Source organism: Labeo rohita, chromosome 9 (assembly GCF_022985175.1).
Source record: "Labeo rohita strain BAU-BD-2019 chromosome 9, IGBB_LRoh.1.0, whole genome shotgun sequence".
Lineage (NCBI taxonomy): Eukaryota > Metazoa > Chordata > Actinopteri > Cypriniformes > Cyprinidae > Labeo > Labeo rohita.
The window spans coordinates 33,192,383-33,205,700 of NC_066877.1; the positions used below are offsets into that span (position 1 = coordinate 33,192,383).

The 13,318-nt window shown below is 34.3% G+C and overlaps 1 protein-coding gene across 2 annotated transcripts in view; it reads right to left on the bottom strand.

Annotated features, from left to right (window-relative positions):
• scn1laa (sodium channel, voltage-gated, type I-like, alpha) overlaps positions 1–13,318 on the bottom strand; it is a 65,336-nt gene that overhangs the window by 36,761 nt on the left and 15,257 nt on the right. The window contains exons 6-12 of one of the 2 annotated variants that reach the window (XM_051119210.1): positions 11,166–11,257; positions 7,628–7,864; positions 4,380–4,443; positions 4,134–4,275; positions 3,717–3,923; positions 3,359–3,611; positions 282–637 (exon numbers count right to left, since the gene is read on the bottom strand). In XM_051119210.1, coding sequence (XP_050975167.1) covers positions 282–637; positions 3,359–3,611; positions 3,717–3,923; positions 4,134–4,275; positions 4,380–4,443; positions 7,628–7,864; positions 11,166–11,257 — 1,351 coding nt within the window. Of the gene's footprint in view, positions 1–281; positions 638–3,358; positions 3,612–3,716; positions 3,924–4,133; positions 4,276–4,379; positions 4,444–7,627; positions 7,865–11,165; positions 11,258–11,386; positions 11,479–13,318 lie in introns of both variants that reach the window. The other variant, XM_051119211.1, reaches the window with a different exon arrangement.

Genomic DNA, 13,318 nt, shown 5'->3' on the forward strand with positions numbered 1-13,318 from the left:
CAGAAAGTGAACCTGATCACTCATAAGTTCCCTGCCATTTCACAATTTATTTATTGATTAAATATTTTGCATTTGATTATGCAACTCTTTTTTACATATTTAAATCCATCGCACAGAATTCTGCAGATTTTCACCCAAAGTCAGCAAAAAAACAAACAAAAAAAAGTGCACAGATTTATGTAAAATAAACAGACAATTATAAAAATGTGCAGTTCAAAACTAAAGCATCACAGGCATCAAAAGAAACCCAGAGCAACAGCACATGCATCGTATGTGCTTACGCAAGTGTCGTCAAACGTGGCTCTTTTTCTGGTCACCTCCGGCGTCAACATTCCGGAGGGGGAGTTAGGTGAAGAAGCTCCGCCCGACACTATGACTATGCCATTGCTGTCGACCATGTACCGTGCTTTTCCGTTAGACGGCAACAGCATACGTGGCGTCAGACTGCTTTTGCTATGAGTGCTGTAAAGCCGAGAGGGTAAAAACAGAGAGTCTCTCCTGCTGGCCGTCTCCTCACACATGCTTTGCTCGTCGTCGGCATAGTTGTTTTCTGAATGCACACGGCCGCGGAAGCTGAAGACGCTACCTTTGCTGTCCCGACGTGGGGTGAGGATCGAGCCCTGAAAACTCAGGGGGGGACTGAGGAGAAAAACAAGCCTTACAAATAAAAGGGAGCATCGGATGCAAAATTCACTTTGACATGGTGTTTGCACATAAATGTGTGTGGACCACCCTACAATGATAAAAATCCATTCACACCTTTTTTTAATCCTTAAAAAACCAAAACCAAGTCTCAATTATCAAGCCGTTTTGACTTTCTGAGCAGTATGATGTCATATTGCTCAGGCCCCACCCTCAGCTGCTGACAGACTGTCCCATATTAGCATATTTCCGCCCTCAGCCAGTTGTACGCTCGAAAAGCTGTTGTGACAACAGGATGTTGTGGATGTAAAAGTGAACATTAGAGTTTTCAGGATGCAGTAGATTCATTTTGTTTTTGATTGTTACACGCCACCGAAAACACAATAAACAGAAGAGAGGGGCGGGGTGAGCAGAGCTCATTATCATTTAAAGAGACATGCACTGAAACGAAGGTAAAAAGGTGTTGTTTTACACAACCATCGAGAAATTTTAACCAAAGTATGTTGCAGACATTTCATGAAAACCTTAATGAATCATAAAAAAAAGACTCTAAAGAAGACCCTAAATAATCATACCAACTTGTGGAAAATAGGCATCCAATGTCCCCTTTAAAGCATATGAGGATGTAACCTCACTAACAGATGAAAAAAATCCCAATTTGCAACTTGTGCCAATTTGTCAAGCCAACTTTATCAACTGTCCGGTATATTATCATTTATAACAATAACTACATAAGCATCCATATCAATGCATGATAACTGATTGGCTGTCAATGTGTTTATCAGCTTATATTTATCAGCTGGAAAAAAACACTGTAAAAATGATTCCATTGATTTTGTTTCTCTGTGTCATTGTCATTATACAATTGAAGTCAAATGTTTACATCCCCCTTTCAGAATCATTAAAAATGTCAATTATTTTACCAAAATAAGAGGGATCATACAAAATGAATGTTATTTTTTATTTATTACTGACTTGAATGAGATATTTCACATAAAATCACATATAGTCCACAAGAGAAAATAATTACCCTGTTAAAAAGTTTACATACACTTGATTCTTAATACTGTGTTGTTACCTGAATGATCCACATGAATGATTCTGTTTTTTGTTTTGTGATAGTTTTTCATGAGTCCCTTGTTTGTCCTAAACAGTTAAATTGCCTGCTGTTTTTTTCAGAAAAATTCTTCAGGCCCCACAAATTTTGGTTTTCCAGCATTTTTGTGTATTTGAACCCTTTTTTAACAATGACTATGATTTTGAGATCCATCTTTTCACACTGAGGACAACCGAGGGACTCATATGCAACTATTACAAAGGATTCAAACACTCACTGATGCTCCAGAAGGAAACACAATGCATTAATAGTCGGGGGTGAAAACTTTTGAACAGGATGGAGATGTGTACATTGTTCTTACTTTGCCTAAATATCATATTTTTTATTTTGTACTGCCCTTCAGAGGCTAAAGAAGATACTTACATGTTTTGCAGAAGACAAAATAAGTTAAATTTACCCTGATCTTCAAATTCAATTAATGCATTGTGTTTCCTTCTGGAGCATCAGTGAGCGTTTGAACCTTCTGTAATAGTTGCATATGAGTCCCTCAGTTGTCCTCAGTGTGAAAAGATGGATCTCAAAATCATACAGTCATTGTTGGAAAGAGTTTAAATACACAAAAATGCTGAAAAACTAAAGAATTTGTTGGACCTGAAGCTTTTTTCTGAAGAACAGCGGACAGTTTAACTGTTCAGGACAAAGAAGGGACTCATAAACAACTATCACTAAATAAAACAAAATAAAAACACAGATGTGGATCATTCAGGTAACAACACAGTACTAAGAATCAAGCATATGTAAACTGGGCCATTTTCATAAATTCAGCTATTATTTTGTCTTGTGAACTACATGTGAACATCTTTTATGTAAATTATCTTATTCAGGTCAGTAATAAATAAACATTGTATATGATCCCTCTTATTTTGGTACAATAATTTAGTCATGTTACTACATAATAATTTCTTTAAAGAAAAATGGCAGGATAGTGATGCTTTGCAATTGAAAATTCAGCTACATAAGAAAAAAAAAAAAAAAATTAAAATCTAAACATTTTTACAAAAAATTGTGAGTTTAACGACAGAGCACTTGCAGGACAGAACAAAAGTGGCAAAAATCCTGAAGTTCAAGATGAAGATGATGTGTTGATGATTATGCTGAATATGAAAAAGTACAATGATGTAGGAGAAAGATGACAGTGTGAGAAGATAAAAAAAATAATGAAAGCTGACATCTTCAGCTTTGAAGTTTTTCTCAAAGCAAAGAAATAAAAAAATCCATGAATTTGTTATGAACAAGGATGAGAAAAGAAAATTTTGATAAATTATAAGAATGTAAAAGTAAAGTCAAGCAGATAATTGAAAGAATGAAAGAAGGAAGATGGCAGCGTTAAAATTAGTTTTTAATGCTGAACGAAGAAGGAAATCACTGTCTGTCTGTGTATATATCTGTAAAATAGAATGTTCAGTGCTATTTCTAAACCATGAATCAGATAACGTAAATTTAAACCTTATTATTCACTTACCCAAAAAATGTTAAAGTATATTTAAATGTCAATGTTTCACAAATGCTGATAAGACTGTTGTGTTTAAGTCAATGGCATTTCCTTATTGCTATAATAAGCATCAAATGACAAAACCACAGCAGATGAGATTTTTCTAACCTGTTGTGAAGACGTGCAAGCCCTTTCACGTGAGCGCTGGATTTTTCCATCAGCTGTAAAGTGGATGCTGGGCTTCCTATCGTTTCCCTCCTTGTTTGAGTCGTCTTCTTTCTCATCTCCCCCCTGACGCTGTCTCTTTTTCCTGCGGTTGCGTCTTTCTTTGGCACTTTTGGAGCTGAGTTTGGACGCGTCTGAGGAAGAATCCGTCTTTTCTCCACTGAGCCCATCACACTTGGACGCTTCGGCTGCAGCCTGCCAAGCAATCAGAATAACAGAATATACTTATGTATTTATAAAGGTCTCCAGCATTTGTATTCATGCAATTGAATGCTTTTTTAATGAAAACACCTAACAGACCTGAGCTTCCTCTTCCTGTCTCATGAGCTGCTGGAGCATGGCGTTAAACTCCTCCTCTTTCTTCAAAGCCTCATCAATAGTGGCTTGATTTTGTTCATCATATGCCATTGCAACCACAGCCAGGATCAGATTCACAAGGTAGAAGGATCCCAAGAAAATGACCAGCACGAAAAAAATCATGTAGGTTTTTCCTGCGGCCCGAAGAGTCTGTAAGAAAAGTCCATGCAGTATGATTATCTTCTTTTCTTTACAATGATAGTGGACAGAGACTCCATAAATGACAAAAACACCATAAAAATACCATTAAATATTACGTATGTAATATCTTTTTGAAGCTTTACAGCCCTAGACCTCATCTACTTTTATCATATATCTATCAAAAAATCATACACATTCATATACAAACAAAACAAGCACCTGTTGGTAAAGATTCTCCCAGTAGTCTTGAGTCATCAGTCTGAATAAGGAAAGGAAGGCCCAGCCGAAGGAATCAAAGCTTGTGTAGCCGTAATCTGGATTGGGACCTGCTTTTATACAGACGTAATTTTCTGGACACTGCCTGAAATGCACAGGTGTGAGACAGCGATTGTCAAAAAAAAAATCACTATGCAACATAAATTGTGTAATGCCAAGGTTTATGAAATAACTCAATACATTGCTTACCCAGCATCAGTACTTTTCCCACAGATCAGAGCATCTTTCTTTCCTGTTGGGAAATAATGGTTACCTACAGGAAAGAAAAAAAAACACTATTAATAATAGAACTTACGTATTAGTTGGTTTGTACTATAACCCATGAGTTTGTTCTGTTCATTACAGGTTGTTTCATTTTATTGCAATAGTTCTGACATATGACCATTTTTATCATTTGTCTATTTTCAGGCACCAAAACTAATAAAGACAGTGGTCATATGGTCTTTTTTAAAAATGGTCCATTTTTGTAATAATATATGAGAATTGTCCTTTGTTTTTGGTACCAAAAATGGACCAATGAAGAAATTGACCATTTATTAATAGACATTTACTGCACTAAAAACAATGAAGAAAGTTGTCATATCGTCATTTTTGGTACCAAAAAACAAACAAACAAATATTTGAAAAAATGGTCATGTAGTAAGACATTTTATTGCAAAAAACAAACAAACCAAAAAACAGGAAAAAAATAAAAATAAATAAAATGGACCAATGAAGCAATGGAGAAATTGATAATTTATTAATAGACATTTACTGCACTAAAAACAATGAATAAAGTTGTCATATGGTTATTTTTGGTACCAAAAAAAAAAAAAAAACCCAAACAAAAAAAACAAATGGAGAATATTAATTACAAAAATGAAGAAAATGGTCATTACAGGTCGTTTCATATATATAAAATGGTCATATATTAAGACTGGTCTTTTTTTCTTTTTCTTTTCTTTTTTTTTTTGCTGCAATACAATGTCTTAATATATCACAATTTTCTTCATTTTTGATTATAATAATTATCATTTTTTTGCCATTAAAAAAAAAAAAAAAACAGTGTTGAAAATTGTCATATTTTAAGTCTGGTCAGTTTTTTGCAATAAAAAGTCTTAATACATGACCATTTTCTTCATTTTTGTATTTAATATTCTCCATAGTTTTTTTTGTTGTTGTTGTTGTTTGGCACAAAACATGACCATATGGCAGCTTTCTTCATTGTTTTTAGTGCAGTAAATGTCTATTAATAAATGATCAATTTCTTCATTGGTCCATTTTTGGCACCAAAAACAAAGAAAATTCTCATATATTATTACAAAAATGGACCAAAAATTACCATATGACCATTTTCTTCATTGTTTTTGGTGCCTGAAAATGGACTGATTATGAAAATTGTCATATTTTAAGACTGGCCAGTTTTTTGCAATAAAAAGTCTTAATACAGTCTTTGACCCTTTTCTTCATTTTCGTATTTAATATTCTTCATTAGTTATTTTTTATGTTTCGACACCAAAAATGACCATATGACCACTTTCTTCATTGATTGTGGTGCAATAAATGTCCATTAATAAATGATCAATTTCTTCACTGGTCCATTTTCGGCACCAATAACTAAGACATATACATATATTGACATATATTAAGACCAGTTTTAAAAATGACTATATGACCATTTTCTTCATTGTTTTTGGTGCCTGAAAATGGACCAATGATTAAAATGGTCATATATTAAGACTAGTCTTTTTTTTTTTTTTTTTGCAGTAAAATGTTTTAATATATGTCCATTTTCTTGACTTTTGTATTTAATAATCATTATCAGCGTTTTATTTGTTTTTGTTTTGTTTTTTGGCACAAAAATGACCATATGACCGCCTTCTTTATTGTTTTTGGTGCAATAAATGTCCATTAATAATTTATCATTTTTTTCATTGGTGAATTTTTGGCACCAAAAACAAAGAAAATTGTCATATATTAAGACTGGTCAGTTTTTTGCAATAAAAAGTCTTAATATGTGACCATTTTCTTTTCATTTTTGTATTTAAAATTGTTCATTGTTGTTTTTTCTTTTTTGGTACCAAAAATGACCATATAAAAATCTTCTTCATTGTTTTTAGTGCAATAAATGTCCATTAATAAATGATCAATTTCCGTTTTTGGCACCAACAACAAAGAAAATTGTCATATATTAAGACCAGTTTTAAAAATGTCCATATGACCATTTTCTTCATTGTTTTTGGTGCCTGAAAATGGACCAGTGATGAAAATTGACATATTTTAAGGCTGGTCAGTTTTTTGCAATAAATTCTTCAATTTTTGCAAAAAAATCTTCATTTTTGTATTTAATATTCTTCTTCTTCTTTTTTTTAGTACTAAACATGAACATTTGACAACTTCCTTCATTGTTGTTAGTGCAATAAATGTCCATTAATAAATTATCATTTTCTTCATTTGGTCCATTTTTGCCACCAAAAACAATAAAGACAACTGTCATATATTCCTTTGTTTATTATTTTTTGGGCCACCAAAAACTGCCATAATATATGACCATTTACTTTGTTTTTGCTGTCAAAAATCAAAAATTGAATAATGAAGAAAATGATCATAATTATGACCAATTAAACCCTCTGAATTAAACTAAATTAAACTCTCTGAACCTTCCAATTAAAATGGAACATGCTTTTTTTTTTTTTAAATTGGAGCAGGGCCAAGCCCCTTGCAAATAAGCAACAGGTCAAAACACCAATATAATCTGTGTATAAATCAGAATAATAGCACATGTGGAAAGCATCGTCCCCAGCAAGCAGCGGGCCAGATTACCTCACTCCTATAATAGCTTTCCCCCATCCCACTAAAGTACTTTCCAATGGATATCATATTTTAACCCCCCACCCCAAGAGTAAGGTGAAAATCCTCTTCCTCTTTCTCTCAAACAGGTTTTTCATGGCTGGCGCTAATGTAAACGTCCATAATGCTGAATGATGACAGCTGACTGTCCGGCAGATGTACAGATCACTTACACACACACAAAATATCTCCTCTTTGTAGTTAGTACACTAAACCTGTCACTCTTCACTGCCTTCATATTGGTTGTAATCGAGACATACCCACATTTTAGGTGTACTAAAACCTCTCTGCAGCTAAAATTTGTGGATTACAATGAAAATATCAGTCTATCTGGTTTGTGTGATGTTGTGATACCCATATTATTTGCAATAACTTGACACATACAGCAATGAAATACGATTTCTGAATGCATGAAAGGATCCAAGTATGTATTGGTGGATAAATGTATGGATGGATTTATAAATGTATTGCTGCATTTATGGATTCATGTTTACCAAAAATCTCACTAAATTTAACTAAAATTAACTGCATACTGATTACTGGTGAGTTTTCACTAGAAAACACAAATTTGTTGATAATCATAAGCAAAACAATGAAAATGAACTTACTCTGATTGTTAATGTAATCCCTGCAGTCATCTATTTTTGAACATTCTTCTGTGTTGTTAGTAATATAATAAGTTAAGTTGTAATTGGATGGCTGGAGCACACATTTATGTCTTAGAGCTCCCATGAACAGCTGCAGACCGACCAATGCAAAGACGCTTAGGCAAAAAAGGGTCAAGATCATCACATCTGACAGCTTCTTCACTGACTGGATCAGAGCTCCAACGATTGTTTTCAGCCCTGTGCAAAACAGAATAAACCTTGTCACTTTACAACTTTACACTGATTTGATCAGGGTCCAAAAATCACTTAAACTAAATATTTTATTCTGACTATGAAATAGAATTACTTAACAGTTGTTTTCATGTATATTTATGACAAACAGCACAGGTCATTTTGAGAATGACGTTGCATATGCAAGTCCTGATGCGAGAAGACTCCTTCCTTTGTATATATTATATATATATATATATATATATATATATATATATATATATACACTGTTTTGTTTTGTTTATGATTTTTAGGGGTTCAAGCACATTGGAATCCTGTTGGAATTGTTAGAGTGGCCAAATATCAGCAATCTCCATGTAAAACTCATTGGGCAGACCAAACTGTAAGTCGCAGGGACTTGAAACTTGGAGGGATGCTAGCACTCACACCATTCTACAATGTCACCAATGCTCGCACCAATTGGCCTGACGGGGGCACCACAGTGTTCAAAAGTAGAAAATTGCTCATGACTCCTTATAGGAGAAGTCCACTTCCAGAACAACAATTCACAAATAATTTACTCACCCCTTGTCATCCAAGATGTTCATGTCTTTCTGTCTTCAGTTGTGAAGAAATTATGTTTTTTAAGGAAAACATTTCAGGATTTTTCTCCATATAATGGACTTCATTGGTGCCCCGAGTTTAAACTTCCAAACTGTAGTTTAAATGCAGCTTCAAAGGGCTCTAAACGATCCCAGTCGAGGAAGAAGGGTCTTATCTAGCAAAACGATCTGCCATTTTTTTCCGAAAATAAAAATTTGTACACTTTTTAAGCACAAAAGCTTGAGTAGCACAGGCTCTGGGATGCGCGTTCACGACGCTATGTACTATTGAATCACGTCGAAAGGTCACGTGGAACGTAGGCGGAACTACAGACCCAGTGTTTACAATGCGAACGCGCAAAGACTAAGAAAATGCAAGTAAGTCAAACGCTGTTTACAAACAAAAAGGTACAACGATGTTGGACAATTCTGAAGTTGTAGAAGAAAATAAGATGGAGTTTTTTTGCCATACTCTACCTTTCTGAGCCAGAGTACACTGACGATGAACTTAGACATGATTCGTAGTAGTGATGGGAAGTTCGGATCATTTTACCGACTCTGACCTTTGAGTCTCGTTCAGCAAAATGAACAAAACGGTTTTTGAGTAATTTTGTTCATTTCGTTAATTTTAGCAAAATATAATTAAAATGTTAAGTGTTTTATTTCCCTAACACATCTACTGCTTACACAAACGTTGATCACACTACAAACAAGACAAAACTATAATGCTATAAAAAACAGAAAAGATTAATTCATTGTTTACCTGGGTCTTGAGTCTATGATTAGCTCACCTCACCTCTTATCTGACAAGTTTTTGGGTTTGAGTCGTTCATTCATCATGTGACAGCCCCATAAAATGAACGAATGACTCGAAAAACCCGAAGACTTGAAACAGGTGAACTAATTCCAGTACAGAACCTAATAGGATGTTGCGCATGCGCGACTGAGCGAATCACTCCCCGAGACGACTCGTTTTTCCCGAGTCACATTAAAGATTCGTTCAAAATTAACTAATTGTTCAGGAACGACCCATCACTAATTGGTTGCATCATGGACGTGCATCCCAGAGCCTGTGCTGGATAAGCTTTTATGCTTAAAATGTATACAAATTTTTATTTTGCGAAAAAAATGACAGATCATTTTGCTAGATAAGACCCTTCTTATCTAAGACCCTTCACTTACAGCAGAAGTGAGTATAAGGTTTTTTTTTTTTATGAATCTCTGTAATCACCTTTACTATTAACGTACTGGTTAGCAAGTTTCAAGCTAAATGCGGCTAAAGTAAACAATCTCTCAGAGCACAGCTAGTCACTCCACAGAGAGTAGAGAGGGGCGGGGCGAGCAGAGCTCATTTGCATTTAAAGGACCAATCCATCAGAATGAGTTGATTTTTGCAGAGCTCATTTTGGCAAGGTAAAAAGGGTGTTGTTTTACACAACCATTGAGAATTTTTAACCAAAGTATATTCATTAAGACCCTACAGAATCATATCAACTTGTGTAAAATGTTCATCCGATGACCCCTTTAAAGCATTGATTTAGGTGGTTACAGGCTGGCTAAATAATATGTAATGTCTTACAGCGCTTGAACCCCGGTAATCGCTGCTTGCAGCTATTTTTATGATTTGATTCACCAATGACACTTACATCAGCAAGGGTCAGGCTGTTTTCTTACAATTCAACTTAAATCATATAACACAGCAGTTTGTAATAAAATGTATTACATTCATTTTGGACCCTGAATGGATTTATATACAGTACATTCACATAACTACTACTCATAACAATTGTACAGTGACTACATGAAGACATGCAAGACGGCAACAGTACAAACGTAAAACTCATCACAAAAGGAGAGGAGAAACAAAAACAGCAACACTCGCCCTAAATAAATCTTGTTCTGATTTCAATAACACATACTGCAATGGTGATTATAATGGTGAAATAGTTCACTAAAAAGGAAGTTCAACCCTCAGGCCATCCAAGATGTAGATAAGTTTCATCATTAGAACAGATTTGGAGAAATGTTGCATCACTTGCTCACCAATGGATCCTCTGCAAGTGAATGGGTGCCATCAGAATGAGAGTCCAAACAGCTAATAAAAACATCACAATAATCCATACCTCTCTAGTACACATTATGAAGCAGAAAGCTGTTTGTCTTTGCTTCATGGACTGGAGTGGTGTGGATTATCATGATGTTTTTATCAGCTGTTTGGACTCTCATTCTGACGGCACCCATTCACTGCAACGGACCTACTGGTGAGCATGTGACGTATTGCTAAATTTCTCCAAATCTGTTCAGATGAAGACTCACCATAAAAACTCATCTACATCTTGATTGACCAGAGGATGAATACATTTTCAGCAGATTTAAATTTTTGGGTGAACTTGCTTTTGTAGTATTTTTTTATTACTGATTTAAGTCTTGTGAACACACATAAACAAAACAGTTCTCAAGCTGCAAATGACTGCATTTTATAAAGTCACTGCATCGATTTAAACTGATAAAGTTCAATATATGTGAGTTTTTGACCTACTGATTAAAAAAAAAAAGTACTTTTTTTATGTGCAACCATTAAACTAAAAATCAAAAAACACCTGAAAAGAAAACTGGATAATTGTTTGAAAAAAAAAAAAAAAAAAAAAAAAATTAGAGAAGAACATGACATGCCTGAAAAAAGCAGTGTCACCATCTGTGACCCTGACCTTTGCCCTAACTCTCACCTGGGATGACCGATATAGTTTTCAGGGCTCGAAGAACTCTGAACGCTCGCAGGGCGGACACACTACCCAGATCCACAAACTCTGTTACATATCTGAAACATGGAGGGTGGGAAAATCAAACATTGCCAGACATACAACACACAGGAAGGTCCAGACACAGGGTTTCAGTCGGGTTCAAAGGTCACACAGAGGTCACACACCTAGACGTGTTCTCGGCTTACCTGGAATTACTGAAATAGTTTTCAAAGCTCTGAGTACCCTGAATGTGCGGAGAGCTGATACATTGCCTATCTTTATAAACTCTGTAACAAACCTGTGGGACCAAATGCACAGATACAAATAAAGCTGATGGCAATGGCCTTCATTTCATGGACTAATTATCAGTTGAAGGAGAAGTCCACTTACAAAACAAAGATTCACATATAATTTATTCACCCCCTTGTCGTCCAAGATGTTCATGTCTTTCTTTCTTCAGTCGTAAAGAAATTATATTTTTTTATTTTTCTGCATTTTTCCCCATATAAATGGACGGCTATGGTGCCCGAGTTTGAACTTCCAAAATGCAGTTTAAATGAGGCTTCAAACAATCTCAAATGCGGCTGTAAACGATCCCAGCCGAGAAAGAAGGGTCTTATCTAGAGAAACAATCTGTTATTTTCATAAAAATAATACAATTTATATATTTTTTAATGTCAAACGCTCATCTTGTCTTACTCTGCCTAGACTGTTTTTGTTCCGGTTCATGACAGTTAGGGTATGTCAAAAAACTCCCATCTCATGTTCTCCCTCAACTTCAAAATCACCCTATATCGCTGTTTTACCTTTTTTGTTAAGGGTGTTTGATCTTCTTTGCATGTTTACTTTGCAAAGACTGGGTCGGTGCTTCTGCAGCGATGTAGGATGATTTTGAAATGATTTTTGAAGTTTAGGGAGAAAATACGATGGGACTTTTTCGACATACCCTAACTGTCTTGAGCCAGAATACACAGAGTTTAAGGAGAGCAAGACAATACAAGCATTTGAGATTAAAAAGTATTTAAATTGTATTTTTTTTAATGAAAATAACCAATCGTTTCGCTAGATAAGACCCTTCTTACTCGGCTGGGATCGTTTGAAGCCGCATTTAAAATGCATTTTGGAAGTTCAAAATCGGGGCACCATATCAATCCATTATATGGAGAAAAATCCTGAAATGTTTTCCTCAAAAAACATAATTTCTTTACGACTGAAGAAAGAAAGACATGAACATCTTGGATGACAAGGGGGTGAATACATTATATGTGAATCTTTGTTTTGGAAGTCGACTTCTCCTTTAAGGATGCATAAGTTAAGATTATATTTGCTTCCTAAAAAAATAATTTAAATTCAATTAGAATTAAAATGAAAAAAAAAAAAAAAACTTTTTTAAAAAATTTTAATTTTAAAAATTAAAATTAAATTTTTTTTTCTTCCAAAAAGTAATAGTATTTTAATAAGTGCATGAGCATATAAAAAAAATTATATATTTACTATTTAATAATACATTTTAATTTAAAATAAAATGTATAAAAACAATTGCCTTTTTGCTTTAATATGGGCTGGCAATGCAATCAGCTATCCTCTGTGATTAACTAGACAAATATGCCAAGTTTTTGAGATGTCTTAGCAAGGAAACACAAGTTTTTGAATCCCAACAACGTTTTGTTTTTGAACTCACATTTTACTCTAAACGTATAAAGTATCAATTCAATAATTTCATAAGATATTTCAACGTTAGAAACAGAAACCAAGAATACACTATTAGCAGCACCAAACAGAACTGCAAAAAAATTATTCCCAAATTTCTACTGGTCCTTTCGGTAATCATTTTCTGACATATAATACCATGAAAAAAGTAGGCTGGGAATTTAATCAGCAAGTAATGGTGAAAAGTGAAAATTGGTGTTTCATTTAAAAAAGGAGTCAGATAAGTGGATGGGATGAGTTGAAAAGCAAGAAGTCTTGGTGATGTCAGCCAAAAAGAAAACTGGTTTTAAAGACAAAGTAACTACATTTAAATTAATGATTATAGATTATAAAATTGCTATAATTTTTACAGATGAATCATCCACAATAAGACATTATATAATTATAAAATATATAATTACACTCTTCACCTTAAGCAATGATAATAA